At 44.4% G+C, this 21,270-nt stretch overlaps 1 protein-coding gene across 3 annotated transcripts in view; it reads left to right on the plus strand.

The window, feature by feature from the left end:
* The first annotated feature begins 636 nt into the window (after positions 1-636).
* Positions 637-21,270, plus strand: part of LOC115479235 (vitamin K-dependent protein S-like) — a 205,282-nt gene continuing 184,648 nt past the window's right edge. The window contains exons 1-3 of one of the 3 annotated variants that reach the window (XR_003943633.1): positions 663-824; positions 8,540-8,649; positions 10,452-10,644. Coding sequence is in view for 2 of the 3 variants with exons in the window: in XM_030217071.1 (XP_030072931.1) it covers positions 726-824 (99 nt within the window). In the remaining variant the exon portion in view is untranslated. Of the gene's footprint in view, positions 825-8,539; positions 8,650-10,451; positions 10,645-21,270 lie in introns of all 3 variants that reach the window. The other 2 variants (XM_030217071.1, XM_030217069.1) reach the window with 2 other exon arrangements.

Raw genomic sequence — 21,270 nt, forward strand, 5'->3', positions numbered from 1 at the left:
CACTTCTGCGAGTCGAAAGGATGGGAGTGATAGACTTTAAATCCAAGACTGGGCTGAGGTTCCAGAATACTTGGAGCCCACTACTAAAAACACTGACCCCGGCTGCTAGGAGCAGATTGTTGAACTTTTAATGGTGTCCTAGTATCTGAATAGTAAAGAGGGTTGGGGGGGAGGAGGGAATGGTCTGGGAGGGGGGAAAACGGGGGAGGGAGGAAGGGAAAGAGGGGGTGTTAGTAGGGAGGGAGATAGGAATAAGGTTAAATGCTTGTTGGCAATGGTTGGTGATATTTCTCTTACCTGTAAAGATTCATATTTGCAACCCTGTTACGTGAAATAATGTTTAGCAGTATATGTACAGGTTATTTTGTCTTCAATAAAAATGATATAGCATAACAAAACAAAACGTACTTTTCTGCAAGTGAAACAGGCTTTACCTGTGGGAAAAAAAAGCTTCGTAAAATTAGCCCCAAAACGCTAACAGAAACAGAGATTGAAAATGGGAAAACAAGTAAAACAAGTTCTGAGAAAGAAGGGAGGAAGTCCTTGGAAGTCAGCTGTCTGATAATGCAGGCACTGTAAACAGTGCACCACAAGAGGCCAGTCAGTATGATGAGAGTGGCCAAAAAAGCATCTGATTGGCTATATGTAGTGTTCATGTGTTATTTATTGAGGGTAGTATCTTCAGAAAGCAAATCTCTGCATTTTTTAATTTGGGGTGCAACATAATGGCTCTAAGAGTGTTCTTGTTATTAACACTCTTGCTGGAATGCAACCATCCATCTGAGGGAAGTACCATAAAGCAAGAACCGCCAAGTTCAGAAAAGGTAAGACTGACATTTCTCACTGTTGTCTTTTGTTTATTGGTTAAAATGTTTAAAGTAAAAGAATCCCGTATCTACAGTGTAGTTAGAGGCAGAGAGAAAACTCCACCTCCAGAATCTTTTGAATTAAGTCTGTTTGGAACATAAAGCTTTTAACAATAATTTGCTTCCATTGCTTCCAACCTTCGAAAGCTAATCAAGAAATGTATTAAGTTATGTCCAATAAAAAAGGTATCATCTTATTTTCTTTTCCATGTTTTATTTTGTTTGATTTCTATTGATAACCTTCCATTGGATGAAATTCTGTGATTGTATCACTCAAGACCTGTGTATAATATGTACCATGAAGCCTATTAAATTTTTTAAGTGAAGTTAAAAATATAAAGGCAAAAATGATAAGCGGAAGTCAAGAATTTCATATCATTAAAATCAATGACATGAAATTCTAAGTAATAAAATAGTCCAAATTGCTCCCTGGTGCAATTATAGAGTTTATAAAGAGAAGACAATATGTAACGGACCTACAATATGAAAACAAATATTTAATGAAATAATAAAAGCATGGAATGGTTTAGGAAATATTTTGATTTGATTACTACTGGTTACATAGTTGGTTGCCAGATGTTTACTAGACTCAGGGCATCTTTTACTAAGGCGTGCTCACGTTTTTAGTGCGCGCTAAAATTGTGGACGCGCTAAACGTTAGAGACGCCCATAGGAATGCATTGGCGTTTCTAACGTTTAGCGCGCCTGCAATTTTAGTGCACGCTAAAACCGTGAGCGCGCCTTAGTAAAAGACCCTCCCAATTAGCAAGGCACTGAGAATGGACTAAAATTTTCACATTTAACATAAAAATAGTTACTAATGATTGATTCTATTGTGTTTTAACAGATATATGCAGCACTGAACAGGTATATGTAACAGTCAGCAGCTCCCCACCCCAACAGAAAAGAAGCCTTAGATTAAAAACAAGGGCTTGATTAGGAAGAGCCAGAAGCTTGTCAAATAATAGAGAAAATCCACAGAACAAATAATAAAACAGCACCATGGTTTTAAATGTTTTGTTTGAAAGCTGTTGTATTCAGTGAGCAGTAAGAAATGGGCACTCAAGCACTGTGATGCTTAGTGAGTGAACATGCATAGCAGAGCCAGTGCTAGATTGACATTAGAGAAACCCCCACTTCCCAATTTTACTGCTGGTCCTAACCTCCTTTGCTGGTAGCAACTGCTCCAGCACATCTCCCTTGATCTCCTTTCTGCATAGCAACCACTTCTCTCCCCCTTCGCCCAGCACCATTACATTTCCAGCCTCTTCTTTTCTCCCTCCCACATAATGTAGAAAGGTATAGAGAGGACGGCATGGCATGTGAAAAGCTGGTACAGAAGCAAAGTTTGAATCCGTTTTCTACCATTGCCTGCACTACTTTAAGCCTGGTGCAGTGTTAATATTGTTGTTTCTCTTTTGACAGCTGTATTTGTGCTGCCAGGTTATCCACCTTAGAGGGCTGTGTCCGTGGAGCATGTGTCTGAAGTATTAGAGAGACCACTCAGCACTTTTTGTGTTAAGAAATTAACACTATAATCACCATCATATGACTGGAGTAAATCCGTCCTCTCTCTTTTTGTTACATAGTAGTAGTTTGGTGCTTGTAGTTGATTGCAGTAGTGTTGCCACAGTTGGAGCTCAGCACCTGATGTCACTGTGAAAATGTGCTAGGGTCAGTGGTGTGCTGGAGCCGGCTCGCAAGAGCCGCTTGTTAAATTTACTGGCATCTTGCGAGCCGGTTGTTGGGCAGTGCGAGCCGGCTCACCTCTGCTCCCCCGTTGCCCCGGTCCATCATCCATCTGCCCTCTGCTCCCACCCCGACAGACCTGGTTTCCTTCCCGCGCCGCTGCTTGCCTTTAAAAATTTTATTTTCCCTCGAGGCGCGCCGCTGTTGAAGCGAAGGCAGCAGGCTCAGCTGAGTTCCAGCCTTCCGTTCCGTTCTCTTCCCTCGCATCATGGCTCCGCCCTCGCGCAAACAGGAAATACGTCCGAAGAGGGCGGAGCCAGCTGGAACTCAGCTGAGCCTGCTGGAACTCAGCTGAGCCTGCTGCCTTCGCTTCAACAGCGGCGTGCCTCGAGGGAAAATAAAATTTTTAAAGGCAAGCAGCGGTGCGGGAAGGAAACCAGGTCTGTCGGGGTGGGAGCAGAGGGCAGATGGATGATGGACGACCGGGGCGGGGGGGGGGGGAGGGGGGCTCGAAGAAGGCAGATGAAGGGGAGGAGGGCAGGGGGGAGACGAGGGTTGCTGGACATGGGTGGATCATGGAGGGGATGGCAGGAGGAGACGAGGGTTGCTGGACAGGGTGGATGGAGGGGAGAGGAGGGTCGCTGGACATGGGTGGATGGAGCATGGAGGGCAGGGGGGAGAGGAGGGTTGCTGGACATGGTGGATGGAGGGCATGGGGGAGAGGAGGGTTGCTGGACATGGGTGGATGCAGTGCAGGGGGGAGAGGAGGGTTGCTGGACATGGTGGATGGAGGGCAGGGGGAGAGGAGGGTTGCTGGACATGGGTGGATGGAGGGGAGGGTTGCTGGACATGGGTGGATGGAGCATGGAGGGCAGGGGGGAGAGGAGGGTTGCTGGACATGGGTGGATGCAGTGCAGGGGGGAGAGGAGGGTCGCTGGACATGGGTGGATGGAGCATGGAGGGCAGGGGGAGAGGAGGGTTGCTGGACATGGTGGATGGAGGGCATGGGGGAGAGGAGGGTTGCTGGACATGGGTGGATGCAGTGCAGGGGGGAGAGGAAGGTCGCTGGACATGGTGGATGGAGGGCAGGGGGGAGAGGAGGGTTGCTGGACATGGTGGATGGAGGGCAGGGGGAGAGGAGGGTTGCTGGACATGGGTGGATGGAGGGGAGGGTTGCTGGACATGGGTGGATGGAGCATGGAGGGCAGGGGGGAGAGGAGGGTTGCTGGACATGGGTGGATGCAGTGCAGGGGGGAGAGGAGGGTCGCTGGACATGGGTGGATGGAGCATGGAGGGCAGGGGGGAGAGGAGGGTTGCTGGACATGGTGGATGGAGGGCAGGGGAGAGGAGGGTTGCTGGACATGGGTGGATGGAGGGCAGGGTTGCTGGACATGGGTGGATGGAGGGGAGAGGAGGGTCGCTGGACATGGGTGGATGGAGGGCATGGGGGAGAGGAGGGTTGCTGGACATGGGTGGATGCAGTGCAAGGGGAGAGGAGGGTTGCTGGGCATAGGTGGATGGAGGGCAGGGGAGAGGAGAGGAGGGTTGCTGGACATGGGTGGGGGCAGGGGGAGAGGAGGTTTGCTGGACATGGGTGGATGCAATGCAGGGGGGAGAGGAGGGTCGCTGAACATGGGTGGATGGAGGGCAGGGGGAGGAGGGTTGCTGCTGGACATGGGTGCATGGAGGGCAGGGCAGGGGGCAGAGGAGGGTTGCTGGACATGGATGGAGGGGGGGAAGAGTGAGGAATGAGATGAGAAGAGGGAAAAGGAAGAGAGGAGAATAACTGCACATGGATGAATAGGCTGAAGCTGGATCCACTGGACAGTCAAGTCTGCGGAGGACCCAGCTTTTACTTACAGATGTAGGGCAAGAAATGAAGAAGAAAGGCGGAAAATAAAGAAATAAATGGAAAGGAAGCCCTGGAAATGGAGTTAAGAGGACAGATAGCAGAATCGGATACTGGGCCGGCATGATCAGAAAAACAGTCACCAGACAACAAAGGTAGAAAAAATCATTTTATTTTCATTATAGTGTTTGGAATATGTCCACTTTGAGAATCAGGTGCTCAACATTAAAAGTTTATTTTTATTTATTTATTTATGGCATTTTATCCCACATTAAACATGAATTAGATTGCCCCCCCCCCCCCAGGCTCTCTCCCCGGCTATAACCAGCTCTGCAATTTGGGGGGGGGGGGCGCAGAGGTGGACCGGGGAGAGAGCCTGTTGTTAAACATTTACCAGCACACCACTGGTTAGGGTTGTTGCTGCAGGAATGTAGCTCCTGATATGGTGCTACAGTGGAATTAAAAGGAGGTTCCCACTATCACAGTACTGTAGTGAAAATATCCAAAAAGCACTGACATTTGAGACACAGCTCCCTATGTAAGTGATTATTTTCTTCATCATAAATCCATATTTATGTCAAATTAATCTGCAGCCCCCAGCCCACCTCCCTTCCCCGTTTCTGTATTTCTGTGGCCAGTCTTAGCCTGTGAAAGGCAAAAACACACGGTGGATCCAAAAAAAAGGTCCTCTCACAATGAGTGTCTTCCTGAACAAGGTCTTTATTAACAGTAGCAGAATTGACCCGACACGTGACGTGTTTCGGCCGTGAGGCCTGCGTCAGGGGTCTAGCGTTATCTGTAGAGAAAAGTGCCTTGTAGGTCAGATGAAAAAATAGCACTAAAGCTGCTAAAAGCGATATCTTACACAAGAGTACGCTGTGCAGCTTTGTCATACGCTAATAATTACATTCCTCCTATTACAGATTCAACTATAGATTCCCTTACACTGCCACTGTGACCTAGCCATTAATAATTTAGAGAGAAGGAAGAAGTGAGACGGGAAATGCTGGCCTAATGCCTTGGGATCCATGTTTCTTCCTTATTGTATCTCTATCTTCAGCTTGCTTCTCTTCGCACTGTTTGACTAGTCTGTAAACTCCATCGAGGAGGGACAGTCTTCTCTGTGCACCTGTAAAGCTATGTTCAGTAGTAGTAGTGTTGGCACACACAGTCTTCAGTTTCCTGAACCTGCTGTCACCACAGACTAATATCTAGCCATCCTCCCTTGCCCTTTGCAGCACCCTCTGTATCTATACCAAGCACACTGCAATTATGTCACTGTTTTTGTTGCTACCAGCTTTCGTTCCCAGCTAGACTATCACATGGGTTCACTACCTATTTCCTCACACTTCCTGAATTTCCCTTCTTCCAAGGTCAGTAAAAGTTTGTGTACCAGTGTAATGAGTGCAGTCAGTAACCACGTCATCTTGCGATCTTCATGTAATGAGATGCCTTTGAAATCAGAGGATTATAACATCTCTCTATATAAAAGGCACCACCAACGTTCTAAATGAAGCCTCCAGCCGGAAGTGTGAAGGGGGAGAGATATCTGGTTTCCCCATGAGTGTCTGCCCCGCCCTCGCTCTCTCTGTAACCAGGGCCGGTCTTAGCAAGTGCGGGGCCCTATGCAGACCAATTTGGTGGGGCCCCATCCTAGCCCCGCCCCCACCCCAGCTCCACCCCATTGATTATTAAATTTTTAGAACATTTTTTATTTATGAAATTTCAAATAAACACAAATGAAGCTAAATTTGTACAGAAAAACTGATTGAAATAATAAGCACAATGCTATCATGAAAACCCCCCTCACCAGAAATTATTCAGTTCAAGTCCACTACAATTAGTAGTTCCAATTCTCATAACCCCGGGGGGTCAGAGGTGCGGACACACAATCTCTCCACTGCAAAACACTATACACAAACTTGTGCAAAAACACACTCATAACCTTACCAAACCATAACAGCACTAAATCCAAGGACAGGACAAGCTACAACCTTATGCGTGGAAAGGCAGAACTGTAATTACACCAGGCTCTAAAATACCAATATACTACCTCGTGAAAAAAAGCAAAACAAAAGGGCTGCAAATACTACACACTAGCAGGATACTGCACCTTGATCATACATGAAAAACACATGACACAACAGATATGAAGGCAAAATACTGAACTGAAAAGTTACCTCAAGAAGTCAGACTCAGCATGCAGCAATACTAGAAAAATTGAAACTTAAATGCAAAATACCACAGATGCACATTTCCAAAATCTGACACATTCCAATTAATAAATTCTGAATAAAATACTTTTTTCTACCTTTGTTGTCTGATCATTTAGTTTTTCTATTCGCTTTGGTCCCGGTGTCTTCTGTTTTATGCAGTGTCTTCTTTCCATATGATATTTTTTCTCTCACCATGTCCACCATCCTCCTGTGTCCTTATGTGTTCTGTCTACCATCTGTAAATCCTCTCTCCCTGGGCCCTGCCCTCCCATCCATGTCCATCCTTCTTCCTCTCTCCCCTTCCCTCCTCCATCTGTCCATATCCAGCAATTCTCCTCCCTCCCCTCCATATCCAGCAATTAATCCTCTCTCCCTGGGCCCTGCCCAGTCCCATCCATATCCATCCATGCCCATCTGGCCCCGACCCCCTCCATTCATTCCTATCCAGCAATGCCCCTCTCTCCCTGAGTCCTACCCTCCCTTCCATCCATGCTTATCTGTCCCCTACCCCCTCCATTCATCCCTATCCAGCAATTTCCCTCTCTCCCTGAGCCCTGCCCAGTCCCATCCATATCCATCCATGCCCATCTGGCCCCGACCCCCTCCATTCATTCCTATCCAGCAATGCCCCTCTCTCCCCCTGAGTCCTACCCTCCCTTCCATCCATGCTTATCTGTCCCCTACCCCCTCCATTCATCCCTATCCAGCAATTTCCCTCTCTCCCTGAGCCCTGCCCAGTCCCATCCATATCCATCCATGCCCATCTGTCCCCTGCCCCCTCCATTCATCCCTATCCAGCAATGCCCCTCTCTCCCTGAGCCCTACCCTCCTATCCATCCATGCCCATCTGTCCCCTGCCCCCTCCATTCACCCCTATCCAGCAATTCCTCTCTCTCCCTTCCATGAACCCTGCCCTCCCATCCATGCTCCTCTCTCCCCTGCCCTCCCGCTCCCATGTCCCAACTGCCCGCCCGCCCTCTTCTCCCCCCCCCCTAGATCCCTTTCCTTTTTTGTTTCTTTTAAATTTACCTCCGTCCGGCAGCACAGCGTCAGTGAAGGAGGCGGCGCTTCCGAGTCCCGACGTCTCTAGCCTTCCCTTCACTCAGGGGCCCGCCTTTTCTGACGTCATTTCCTTGACGTCAGAAGAAGGTGGAACACTGAGCGAAGGGAAGGGGGAAGGCTAGAGACGTAGGGACTCAGTAGCGCCGCCTACTTCACTGATGCTGCGCTGCCGGACAGAGGTAAATTTAAAAGGAAGGTAAATTTAAATAGCGCTGGGAATCGGGAGCGGAGGAGGCTGACCGGGGCCCCCTTAAGCCGCCTCGGTCGCCTCCCCTTAAGATCGTCCCTGTCTGTAACACAAACAGTGAAGGAAAACACAGCAAAGCACGAAATCAAATCGCTCTCTCTGTAACAGTGAAGGACTCAGAGGGGGGAGGGGAGAGAGGGCAGAAGTCCTCACTATCTCTGTAACACAAACACAGCACAGCAAGAAACTTAACACTGAAGGACTCGACTCCGAGGGGGAGGGGACAGACAGCACAGGGGAAGGGAGAGAGGGCAGAGGGCAGGGACACACACACTCCCACATGCACACAGAAGAAAACCTTGCTAGCCCCCGTTTCATTTGCATCAGAAACGGGGCTTTTTTTTACTAGTAATGAAATATATTTCCCCTAATCAGGGTTTCAGAGAGGGCAGTTGTAACCAGGACAGTTTCCCTGAGGCCAAATGATTGTAAAAGGCTGGCAGGTCATAAAGACATCAGTATATTTGGCAAGTTTTGGTTTCCAAATGTTTAATTGCTCCAGGGTTCAAAACAGTTCTTGATAGTTCAGACCCTATATAAAACTGACTAGGCATCAGTCTTTAGACCTGCATGTTATATGATTAACTTTTTTCTCTGTACTTATATACAGAGCATGTGTGCACCTTTGGAGACAAGCAAATCCACAAATATCTTGCACCTGGGAATTGGGATCAACCTTACTGCTCTGCTTTTGGAACTCCATTGGCCTAACCTGACAAGGTAAAACGTTAAAATAGTTTAATCTGTGTTGTCACTTGGTTTCCAGTATATAAACTACATGATTTGACAGTGTATACAGATAGAAATCTATTTGCGTTTTGTGAAGTTTTTAATACAGAACTTCAATGATTTGAGGGTGAAAAGGGTGACTTTTTGAAAATAACTTTTCTCCAGATTTCACCACCAGTAGTGACTGCATTAAAGGATCCCAGGAATTATGTGGGTTTAGAGCTTTTTACTGAGCTCTAGAAGTACTAATCAACATACACATTGCTGAGCAACTGTGATGAGCGTTTGGGTATGATAAGTTCCTGCTCTAAAGAACTTACAGTCTAAGGGGCCATTTACTGATGGTGCTGGTATTTTTATTATAGGGCTCATATGCAGTAGGCCCGGAGGCAAATAATGCCCATCTATAGCATTAATAAATGACTCCCTGATAACCTGATATAACTAGAGTGATGCCCCAAAGTTTCAGTAGTGGGATTTGAACCCTGGCTTTCCTGTGTCTGTCCATTCTTCTAACCACTTCCAATTATAGCTCATTTTCAGTGTCTTATTTTGTAGTATGCAAAGAAAGGTTTGTCCGATGTTCCTCCTTTCTACAATTAGGGGGTCAGTTCATTACCCTTGAAATTTAGGTCTTCACTAAATACCGTAGCTGCATATCAGGTTTTTCCAAATGTTAAATGGTCAGGAAAAAAAGGCAATATTTTGCCACTCTTCTTACTGTTATGAAACACTCAGTTATTTGGATGGGCTCTAAAAATAGCTGGAAGGTGCATCAAGTGTACTCTTTAGTTCTGCCTCCAGAGGGTTATTGGCCCAACTGGGTATGTAGTTTCATTTCACTTTCCCCAGGCCTCTACTCTAAATAGATTTACTGCTGTATATGGCAACCTCAGTAGCAGCCTATCTTCCATTATTTCCTTGGGAGGGAAATTATTTTCTCTTTCTTCTATGGAAAATCATGAAATCTGACTCTGCCATTCCTCAAGGACCAGCTGAAGGAAAGTCAGTGGATAGTTTCCAGAGAGAGCTGAGCTGTTGGCCAATTTTGGATCTCATTGAGGATATGACTATGAGCACAAGATGCCTGCATGTTTTTTTATTTCCAGCACCTCAACTAGTATATTGCATTGCCACCCTTTAAATGGACCATGTCTGTGCTACTGAGCTATAACTGACAGTCGTCATGTATTCTTTGGTGAAACCGCAGACTTTTATTTAAAAGGGGCAAGATAAAATGAGGGACAGCAGTAGTTACTTGTGTGGTCAAGAAGTGTGTTCGTTGGTGTGTGTTTACATATAACTACCTATATGCATGTAGCATGCACCCCTGCTCACAGCAATGACAGCAAGAGGCATGCAATGCGAACGTAAACGTATAATAGCTGTGTTGTGGAACTCCCATATCATTCAAAAAGGTGGTAAATAAATCTAAATAAATACCTCCCATTGCCTCAGGTACCCACTTACACTGTAAGCTCTTTGGGGAAGGGGTATGTTATACCTGAAAAAATATCACCACTGTATAACACTGTATGTCTAATAATGCTATATAAACAAATAGTGTTATTACTTCAACTTAAGATATGTTCAAAAACCAATCCACTGTCATGGTCACCTATACCCAGACTCATAAGGCACACATCATTTCTATAGGTTGAACTTTAGTGGGACAGAATAGGAGAAAGCTCTTACCTATCCTGACACTATGAAATAGAATTTTGGAAATAAATATTGATGTTTATCTTAACGTTCCTGTGAAAATATTGTTAATGTTGTATGTTTCCCCATAGTTCTTTATCATCCTTTGATTTTCGTACCTATGATTCAGAGGGAATTATTTTTCATGGTGAAATTGATGGGCCTGGGAGCTGGTTTCTTTTAGCTTTACGACAGAGACAGTTGGAGATTCAGATGAGCAATGAACATGGACAAATGATGATATCCCAGTTGGGACCCAACATTAGCGATGGAAAATGGCGAAGGGTAAGTAAAAACATCTCTCTGGCTTTTCTCCCATTGTCTCTATGAAGAAAATGCTTACTGCATTTGGTCCTGTAATTGGTATTTCTTTTTCTACTTTAGAGTAAAAAAATTATTTTATTGATCCAGGGCTGAATTTAAGATTGCAGTACTTTTAGGTAGAAGTCCAGGGGAGGAGGGGCCCTCAAAGATTAAGCTGTGTTTTTGTGATAGGAATTAGCTATTTGGCTTATACCTATCTACTTTAGTATTATGTTTATAGGCAGCAGAAGGGGAAGGCCACTGGGGCAATGCCCTGACCAAGATTTTGCATAGCGCAGCATCAGTAGCTAGAGAGTTTGGAGATTGGACTGGATATTAGTAGGTGATACATCAAATTTATTAAATATAACATTTAATTGGATTTAGCTCACACCTTTTTCAGTAGTAGCTCAAGGTGAATTACATTCAGGTGCACCAGGTATTTCCCTGTCACCAGAGGGCTTACAATCTAATTTTGTATTGAGGCAGTGAAGGGTTAAGTGACTTGAGAGGTCACAAGGAGCTACAGTGGAATTTGAACTGGGCTTCCCTGGTTATCAATCCAATGCTCTAAAAACTGCATCCTAGCCGAATGAGTATTGCTCATTTGGAGGCAGGTTGTCTAAGGCTAATATTAGAGCCAGACAGCGGCATTGTTTAATCTGTCGCAAAATGATGTGAATCTGCTAATTTGGGTCTTAATGTAAGATATGAACGGCAAGCTTCATTCTATAATTGATACAATGTTAGATTCGTATCTGATTTCCCATCAGTGTTAAAATTACAGCAACCAAGATCCTTTTAAGGTGTGTTCACACCATTTTGCGGTAGCACACAGCAGTGCCATAGCCAGGCAGCCAGTTTTGGTTGGGCCTGAGCCCAAAGTGGGTGTGCACTAAATTTTCTGTGTTCCCACCGTACTCCAACATAAATACTTTAGCTAATGAGGATCCCCAAGCTCTGTCAGCTGAAGATTTCCTCCAAAGGTGGACAGAACTCCCTTGAACCAAGCTTGGCAGGCAGCAGCAACATACCTGAGCCACAAATCCCAGCACCCCATGCATGCTTAGTTGTCAGTGGCTCAAGGATGCTTCCAACTGCATGGCTTGGTAGAAGTTTTGGCTGCCTTTTGGAGGAGGTCCTCAGCTGGCGATGCTTAGAGATCCCCCACTAGCTACAGTAAGGGTCAGAATTGGTACTGGACATATGAGGGCCCAGGTCAGAAAATAAAGGCGGAGGGGCTCCGATCCCCTCTTCCCTGCTTCCCCTCCGATCTCCCACTTGCCATTACTGTGACACTGACAAGAGGCTCACCAAATATAGAACAAGGGATCACAAATAAAACTATGTACACAACAATTGAACTGGAAACCCCAAGAAGTTAAACCTGGCATGTACTGCTACACTGAAGAGGAAAAAAAACAGAAATGCATTTCCTTTTCTACTGAACACAATGCAAAGATATCTGCTACAAACATTTAATTTCACATATTCCATTTAAATCATTCAAAATAAAATGCCTTTTGTTTTTTAATCTTTGAACATTATGTTGGTTCTAGTTTCTCTCTTCTGCTTTTCATTCCCGCTTCTGCTAATTCTCCTTCAAGTGGCTGCTGTCCATTTGTGTTTTCTCCTCTCTCATTCCATTCCCTCCACACACCTGCCTCTGACATTTTCCTCTGTTTGTCTCTGTCCACTCAAATTTCACCCTTTCTTACCCTTCTCCTTTTTACTTTTCAGCTACCTATCAAATTTCCATATCCTTCTCATGCTCACTAGCTTTCCCATTCCCCATCTCACTGCTTCCTCAGCCTTCCTTTCCTTTTTATCTTTAATCTAATCTCCATTACCATATTTCTATACCCTGTAATCACTATCATTCTCTTATTAGTTTCCTTCCCACCGACCTCTTTCCCCCTCTTGGCCTATCCCACATGGTTCCACCACTCCTAGCATCTTTTTTTTTGTTACATTTGTACCCCGCGCTTTCCCACTCATGGCAGGCTCAATGCGGCTTACATGGGGCAATGGAGGGTTAAGTGACTTGCCCAGAGCCACAAGGAGCTGCCTGTGCCTGAAGTGGGAATCAAACTCAGTTCCTCAGTTCCCCAAGACCAAAGTCCACCACCCTAACCACTAGGCCACTCCTTCTACCCTTTTAGCCCAGTATCTGCTTCGTCTTTCACCCACCCCACCCTCATAGTCTGACATCTCCCTGTCCTCGCCTCCTGCTCCCTCCCCTGTGGTCTAGCATTCCTCCCTCTCTCTCTCTACCTCTCCCTCCCCCACCCTGGTTGTCCAGCACTTCTCTGGATCTTCCCCCATCCATCTTAAGCATCTCTTGAAAGGGTTGCCAGCAGCAGTTCCGAAATGCTGCCTGCCACTGTCCCAGAACCTCCCCTCTGCCGTGTTCCACCCAGGCAGAAACAGGAAGCTGTGTCAGAGGGAGTAGGATGCAGCAGAGGAGAGAAGCACTGGGTCAGCGAGAGGCAGCGTGTGGGAATCGCTGCTGCTTCTGGTGACCTTTTCAAGAGACGTTTAAAGCAAGGAGGGAGATATAGGACCACAGGAGCTTTCTATGCTGGCGCTGTCAAAGGTGTACCGCTGCTGTGTGGACCTGAGTCCACTTCTGGGTATGCCTCTGACACACAGAGGTAGCCAATCACATCATTCCCTCACTTTTGGCCTGGGAAAAGGAGAGCAGAAAAGCACATTATTTTGTAGCTGCTGTGGAGTTGTCTGAACCATAGGTTTCAGCTCCTCAGCCAAAAGTCACTTTAAGCTCTGAGCACTCCTGTGATTGGCTTCTGCAACTCCCTGCTAGCCTGAGTGTCATTTCCAAGAACACTCCACAGCTCAGAGTCTGTCTTGCTGTTTCACTTCAACCTAGCTGGTTTTCCATTTCCAGACTGGGCAGCACAGCTCTCTGATTGTATCCGGGCTTGCGCTCTGTACATGTTGCTCCTTCTCTGAGTTCCATTTCTGATTTCAAACACAAAATCTCTAGGCTCCACTTCCACTGAGGAGAGGAATGAGGAGGCTCTTATGTCCCACTGCTTCCTCCCCCCCCCCCCCCCCCCCCACACACACTCCTCCACAGCTTTCTGCTCTTTCAGGTGGAGCTCATTGATCTTTCTGTACATGTACTTTTCCTTTAACCCTAGCATTGCTATTCGCCCTGTTAAACAAGTAGCCCAACATCCACAGGGAAAATTATTTGCCTTGAATTTCAGCTCTTATATTGCACATAAGTATTGCCATACTGGGAAAGACCAAAGGTCCATCAAGCCCAGCATCCTGTTTCCAACAGTGGCCAATCCAGATCACAAATACCTGGCAAGATCCCCAAAAAGTACAAAACATTTTATACTGCTTATCCCAGGAATAGTGGATTTTCAACAAAGTCCATTTAATAACGGTCTATGGATTTCTCCTTTAGGAAGCCGGCCAAACCTTTTTTTAAACTCCGCTAAGCTAACCACCTTTATCACATTCTCTGGCAACGAATCCCAGAGTTTAATTATACGTTGAGTGAAGAAACATTTTCTCCGATTCGTTTTAAATTTACTACATTGTAGCTTCATCAAATGCCCCCTAGTCCTAGCATTTTTGGAAAGAGTGAACAGACGCTTTACATCTACCCGTTCAACTCCACTCATTATTTTATAGACCTCTATCATATCTCCTCTCAACCACCTTTTCTTCAAGCTGAAGACCCTAGCCGCTTTAGCGTTTCCTCATAGGGAAGTTGTCCCATCCCCTTTATCATTTTCGTCACCCTTCTCTGCACCTTTTCTAATTCCACTATATCTTTTTGAGATACTGCGACCAGAATTGAACACAATATTCGAGGTGCGGTCGCACCATGGAGCAAAACAAAGGCATTATAACATCCTTATTTTTGTTTTCCATTCCTTTCCTAATAATACCTAACACTCTGTTTGCTTTCTTAGCCGCAGCAGCACACTGAGCAGAAGGTTTCAACGCATCATCAACGACACCTAGATCCCTTTCTTGGTCCGTGACTCCTAATGTGGAACCTTGCATGACGTAGCTATAATTCGGGTTCCTCTTTCCCACATGCATCACTTTGCACTTGCTCACATTAAACGTCATCAGCCATTTAGATGCCCAGTATCCCAGTCTCGTAAGATCCTCTTGTAATTTTTCACAATCCTCCCGCGATTTAACGACTTTGAATAACTTTGTGTCATCAGCAAATTTAATTACACTAGTTACTCCCATCTCTAGGTCATTTATAAATATGTTAAAAAGCAGCGGTCTGAGCACAGACCCCTGGAGAACCCCACTAACAACTACCCTTCTTCATTGAGAATAATGACCATTTAACCCTACTCTCTGTTTTCTATCTTTTAACCAGCTTTTAATCCACAATAGAACACTACCTCCTATCCCATGACTCTCCAATTTCCTCTGGAGTGTTTCATAAGGTACTTTCTCAAACGCCTTCTGAAAATCCAGATACATAATATCAACCGGCTCACCTTTATCCACATGTTTGTTCACCCCTTCAAAGAAATGTAGTAGATTGGTGAGGCAAGATTTCCCTTCACTAAATCCATGTTAACTTTGTCTCATTAATCCATGCTTTTGAATATGCTCTGTAATTTTGTTCTTAATAATAGTCTCTACCATTTTGTCCGGCACCGACGTCAGACTCACCGGTCTATAATTTCCTGGATCTCCTCTGGAATCTTTTTAAAAAGTCAGTGTTACATTGGCCACCCTCCAGTCTTCCGGTACCACATTCGATTTTAAGGATAAACTACATATTTCAAACAATAGCTCTGCAAGGAGAAGAGCATGAGGAGTGAGATTTTTTTTTTTTGCCTGTTTGCAGCCAGTCACTGTTACTGTCAGGGCAGCTGCTTCTGTCAGCTGCTGTGGGTGCAGCAGCTCACCTGTACCTCCAATGTTATTGTGCCTCTTCATTGTGGGTTTGGGACTGCATTGGGGAAGGCCTCCCTCCTTCCAGGAGGTAAACAGACCTTTCTACTTGTTTACATTATAAACTTTGCTAAATAAGTTTTCACCTGGTGAAATATTAATTAAGCCCTCTGATAGTGTATCCAGTTTTTTTTGTTTCACAAGAGCAGCATGATTAGTTTTCATGTATTTTATAGGGAAATTACATTAATTAGAGCTTGGGTAGAGAATGACATCCATCTGAATAGATCTGTCTTACTTCTGGGTTCTTCTAGTAATACTGTCAGTGAGTTTTGACTATTTTTTTTCTTCTACACATCTGGACAAAGTTATGGCTAAAGCTAAGTATACTTCATGAGCTCTGGAATCTCATCCATCATGGGTTGTAGATGAGAGGGTAGGCCTTGACCCTTTTTTCTGCTTCAGATTATAACCACCTGGTTAGTTAAGGACTCTTTTCCTGTATTGTTGAAAGGAGCGCCGATCTATCCACGGATTTAAAAAAAAAAGTTAAATCTGATCCTGAAGATTTTGCTAGTTAGTGTCCTTTAATTTACTGTTAATCAAAATTATGGATCAAGCGGTCGTTGTACATTTAAGTGAACATGTAGAGGACGCTAATATCTTGAACCTCGGCAAGTAGGCTAAAAACACATAGTACAGACGTAGTTCATGTTTTATTTCTAAAATGTAAAGACCATCTCATTGACTCAAAAGATGGAAAAATGCTTTCCCCAAGTGTTGATGCTATTAAATATGAGCACTACCTTTGACACAGCTGATCATGTCATTCTCCACTTTGATATAGCAGGTCTAGTTCTTTCATGGTGTAGGTCTTTCCTTTAGCTACACTGTTCGCTTCTGATCTAAATAGTTTTTGATCATCATATACTGTGACTTTGGGCGTACCACAATCTTTATTTAATTGTTATTTGAAACCCTCAGTTGATCTTTTATGCTGACAAATATCCAGCAGATCCTACCAAGAATTCAACAGAGTGAGAGTAGAATTGTCTGACTTTAGTTGTCTTCAAATAAACTGTTGTTGAACCCTTGGACAACTGGAGTGCTTTGTCAGAAGCCACCAGGGCTGGATTTGCTCAACTGAAATTGAGGGAATAATTACACAAGTGATGGGTTGATATGAATCCTCGGTGTTAACTTGGATAATTCTTTGATTCTGGGAAAACTTATTTATATGTCTGAAACTGCTTTTCAGGTCCTACAGTCTGCATCAAGGTAGTCCTCTTCACTCTACTGATCTTGCTATTGTGGTTCAGTTTATAATCTCTCACCTGGATGAAATGTGTAACATCTATATAGGTCTTCTTACAAATTCCATTCACCAACTTCAATTGGTGACGACATCTGCCAGAGTGGCTTCTGAGGCTAGTCATTTTGATCATATAACTCCAGTGGCGTAGCAAGGGCGGGGCGGTCCGCCCCGGGTGTTACCTCAAGGGGGGTGCTCCCAAAGTCCTTTTCTTCCTGCCAGCTCCCGCACCCTACTACCTTTACAAAAGAAATCTCGGAAGCCGAGGCGCAGCGCCTCGTGTCTGCATGTAAAAGCAGTGTGGATTGTCTCTTCGGGCCTTCCCTCACTGTCTGTCCCGCACTCCGCTGACGCAACTTCCTATTTCCGCAAGGGCGGGATAGACAGAGTGAGGGAAGGCCCGAAGAGACGATCCATACTGCTTTTACATGCAGACACGAGGCGCTGCGCCTCGACTTCCGAGATTTCCTTGTAAAGGTAGGGTGCGGGAGCTGGCAGGAAGAGGACTTTGGACGGAGCTGAGGGTAGGCACTGGGTTGGGGGGAGACTCAGATGGGAGAAGGGGCGTGGAGCCTCACAACAGTTAAAATGCACTGGGGGGGTCATCGTGCTGCACCCGGGGGGGGGGGGGGGTGCAACGGCGAACCGCCCCTGGTGGCTGCCACCCTTGCTACGCCACTGTATAACTCTTATGTTGATAGCATTACATTGGGTTTATGGCATGTTTATTTCAATAATTAGTTACTGACATTCAAAGACACAACAATCAACCAAAAGGAACAACCTCCGGATATGAATACCGCCGACTAAAAAAAGGAAAACAACAACGACAACAAATCCAATCATCGAAGAAACAGACAACTAATAAAAATAAACACATCGAACCCGCCCACGGAACCATACCATTCAATCCAACTAGGATACATCAATGCAAGATCAGCAGTAAGCAACTCAGTAGATATACGAGACTGGATTACCACGGATAACTTAGACCTTCTATTTATTACAGAAACCTGATTCCACAGCCCTACAGACCCCACCATTTTAGAAACATGCCCACCAGAATACAAAATAACCCACTGGACAAGAAATGGAAAAAAAAGAGGCGGCGGAATAGCTATTATCTACAAACCCGAATTCACCATCACAATCACGGGCGAATCTACCTCGACTTAACTTGAAATTGCATCAACAAGAATCAATCATCCAAACCTAATAGGACACCTTAACACAATCCTATTCTACAGACCACCAGGAAAATGGCAAGACTCCCAAGCACAACTCATGGATTTCGTCTCGAACTCCTGCATATCAGCCTCAAACATCCTCATACTAGGAGACATCAACCTACACCTAGAAGATGATACTTCATCAAGCACACGAGAATGCAAAGAATTCCTAAAACTTTGGGATCTGCAAGTACCCAACACACAACTAACACACGAAAAAGGACACACACTTGATATCATAACAAACAAATTTGAACCGGATTCAACCATCACACTCACTGACACAAGATGGACACCTACACTATGGTCAGACCACCATAAAGCAAATGTCTCTCTCTGCTGGCGAAAAACACACACTAACACAATCAATAAACATGAGCGAACAACATACACAACGAGAGGAAAAATAGACCCCACAATATTCTGGCAAAAGATCTACCAGAACGAATGGCCAACAAACGCTGACAACATCCAATTCCTCCAAGAATGGGACGATCTATGTACAACAACATTAGACAAAATCGCCCCAATCCAAACCAGAACATCACGCAGGAAGAAAACAAATCCATGGTTCACCGAAGAGCTGAAAAAACTTAAAACACAAGTCAGAAAACTAGAACGAGAATGGAACAAAAAAAAAACCGAACAAACACTGAACGCGTGGAAACTACTTCGGAGAAAATACAAATACACCATAAAACAGACCAAAAGACTACATTACAAAACAATAATAGGACCAAACTACAAAGACACACATAAACTCTTCAACCTTGTGAACAAACTGTTAGACACCACACCAGTTACAAACAACGGCAAAGATGTACCAGATGTGGACAACCTTGCGAAATACTTCAAGGAGAAAATTATACAACTACAACTCAAAATACCTGCCAGCCCTATTGAGTACGCCACTATTTTAGACTGTCTAGACCCAGAAGAAGGAACATACCCTGCAGACAGAACTTGGACCGAATTCGAAATACTATCTGAAGACCTCATATCTGAAACTCTCAAAAGATATGCAAAATCCAACTGCTAACTAGACACGTGCCCGAACAACCTCATGAAATCTGCTCCTAACAATTCATAACAGACCTAACGAGCCACATAAACTTCATGCTACAAAATGGACTTTTCCCAAAAGAAAAAGGAAAAATCTTACCCCAATCCCTAAAGACACAAAGAAAAGCACAAGTGAAATAACCAACTACAGGCCAGTAGCATCCATACCTTTAATAACCAAAATAACAGAAGGAATGGTAACCAAACAACTCACAAACTATCTAAACAAACACTCAATACTACATGACGCCCAATCAGGATTCCGGTCGAATCATAGCACAGAAACAGTATTAGTCACCCTTATGACCAAATTCAAACAGACAATTGCAACTGGCAACAATATACTCCTCCTTCAATTTGACATGTCAAGTGCCTTTGACATGGTTGACCACGGAATCCTATTACACATACTCGAATACTTTGGCATTGGAGGTAATGTTCTGAATTGGTTCGAAGGGTTCCTAACCCAACGTTCATATCAAGTCACATCAAATTCGACCACATCTAAGGCATGGATACCTGAATGTGGAGTACCACAAGGATCACCTCTCTCACCAACCATTTTTAACTTAATGATGATCCCTTTGGCAAAACTCCTATCAAACCATAACCTTAACCCATATATCTACGCTGATGATGTGACAATATACATCCCCTTCAAACAGGACATAAACGAAATCCTCAATGAAATTGATCAAAGCCTACACATCATGAACACATGGGCGGATGCATTTCGACTAAAATTAAATGCAGAAAAAACTCAATGCCTGATTCTCACATCTCAATACCACACAAAAGAATTCACAACCATAAACACTCCAAACCTGAACCTTCAAGTCTCAAACACTAAAAATCCTTGGAATCACCATCGACCGCCACCTAACGCTTGAAACTCATGCTAACAACACAACAAAAAAGATGTTTTACAGCATGTGCAATCCCTTGTGCTCAGCCATTTGGATTATTGCAACTCACTATACGCAGGCTGCAAAGAACAAACACTGAGGAAACTTCAAACAGCCCAGAATACGGCAGCCAGACTCATCTTTGGAAAGCCAAAATATGAAAGTGCAAAACCATTAAGAGAAAAACTGCACTGGCTTCCACTCAAGGAACGCGTCACTTTTAAAGTATGCACATTAGTCCACAAAATCATTCACGGTGAAGCCCCATCCTACATGTCTGAGTTAATAGACTTACCACCCAGAAATGCCAAAAGATCATCCCGAACCTTCCTTAACCTCCACTTCCCCAATAGCAAAGGCATGAAATACAAAACATTACACACATCAACCTTTTCTCACATGCGCACGCAGTATTGGAATAAACTGCCGCGCAACCTAAGAACAACCAACGAGCAAGCTTCCTTCCGCAGATTATTGAAGACTCATCTTTTCGAACAAGTCTATGGATAGAAACAAAACACATAAAGTCCACACTTACTGTTCACTAATGCATCGTACATTCACCTCGGAACTCCATTCCCTGTATTATCACATCACTCATACCTTTTTTCACAGAAAGTTATATACCATATGACTTCATGCCTTTCTATCGCCTCTAAGTTCCCATTGTTTCCTTCCAAAGTTGCAATGCCTATGTTCCAGTATTACATCCCTTAACGACACCCCAATTGTTTCGCATAACCCTGCGTAATATTATCCACAACTATCTGTAACAATTGTATTTCCAATATTCAACTCATATTGTAAGCCACACTGAACCCGCAAAAAGGTGGGAAAATGTGGGATACAAATGCAATAAACAAATAAATAAAATGGCCAGGTTTTTTATTTATTTTTTTATTATATCAATTTTTATTGATAACACTTAAACACAATACATCAAGTAATTCGAACAATACATAAGAGATATCAAGCTTATAAGTTTTCCTCCCTCTTCCCCCAACCCCCCCCCCCCCTCTCTATCCCCACCCTCAACTCTTTCCTCTACCGGTTCTATTAACAGTTCAATATCCTGCTTCTTGCAACAGGTGTCAGAGTGTCCCAAAATGGAAGCCAGACTTTACAGAACTGGTCTCCTTTTTTCGAGGCCAAGTCTCCCACTTTTTTCTTTTCCAGCATGCAGCATTGCATC

Source organism: Microcaecilia unicolor, chromosome 10 (genome assembly GCF_901765095.1).
Source record: "Microcaecilia unicolor chromosome 10, aMicUni1.1, whole genome shotgun sequence".
Classification (NCBI taxonomy): domain Eukaryota; kingdom Metazoa; phylum Chordata; class Amphibia; order Gymnophiona; family Siphonopidae; genus Microcaecilia; species Microcaecilia unicolor.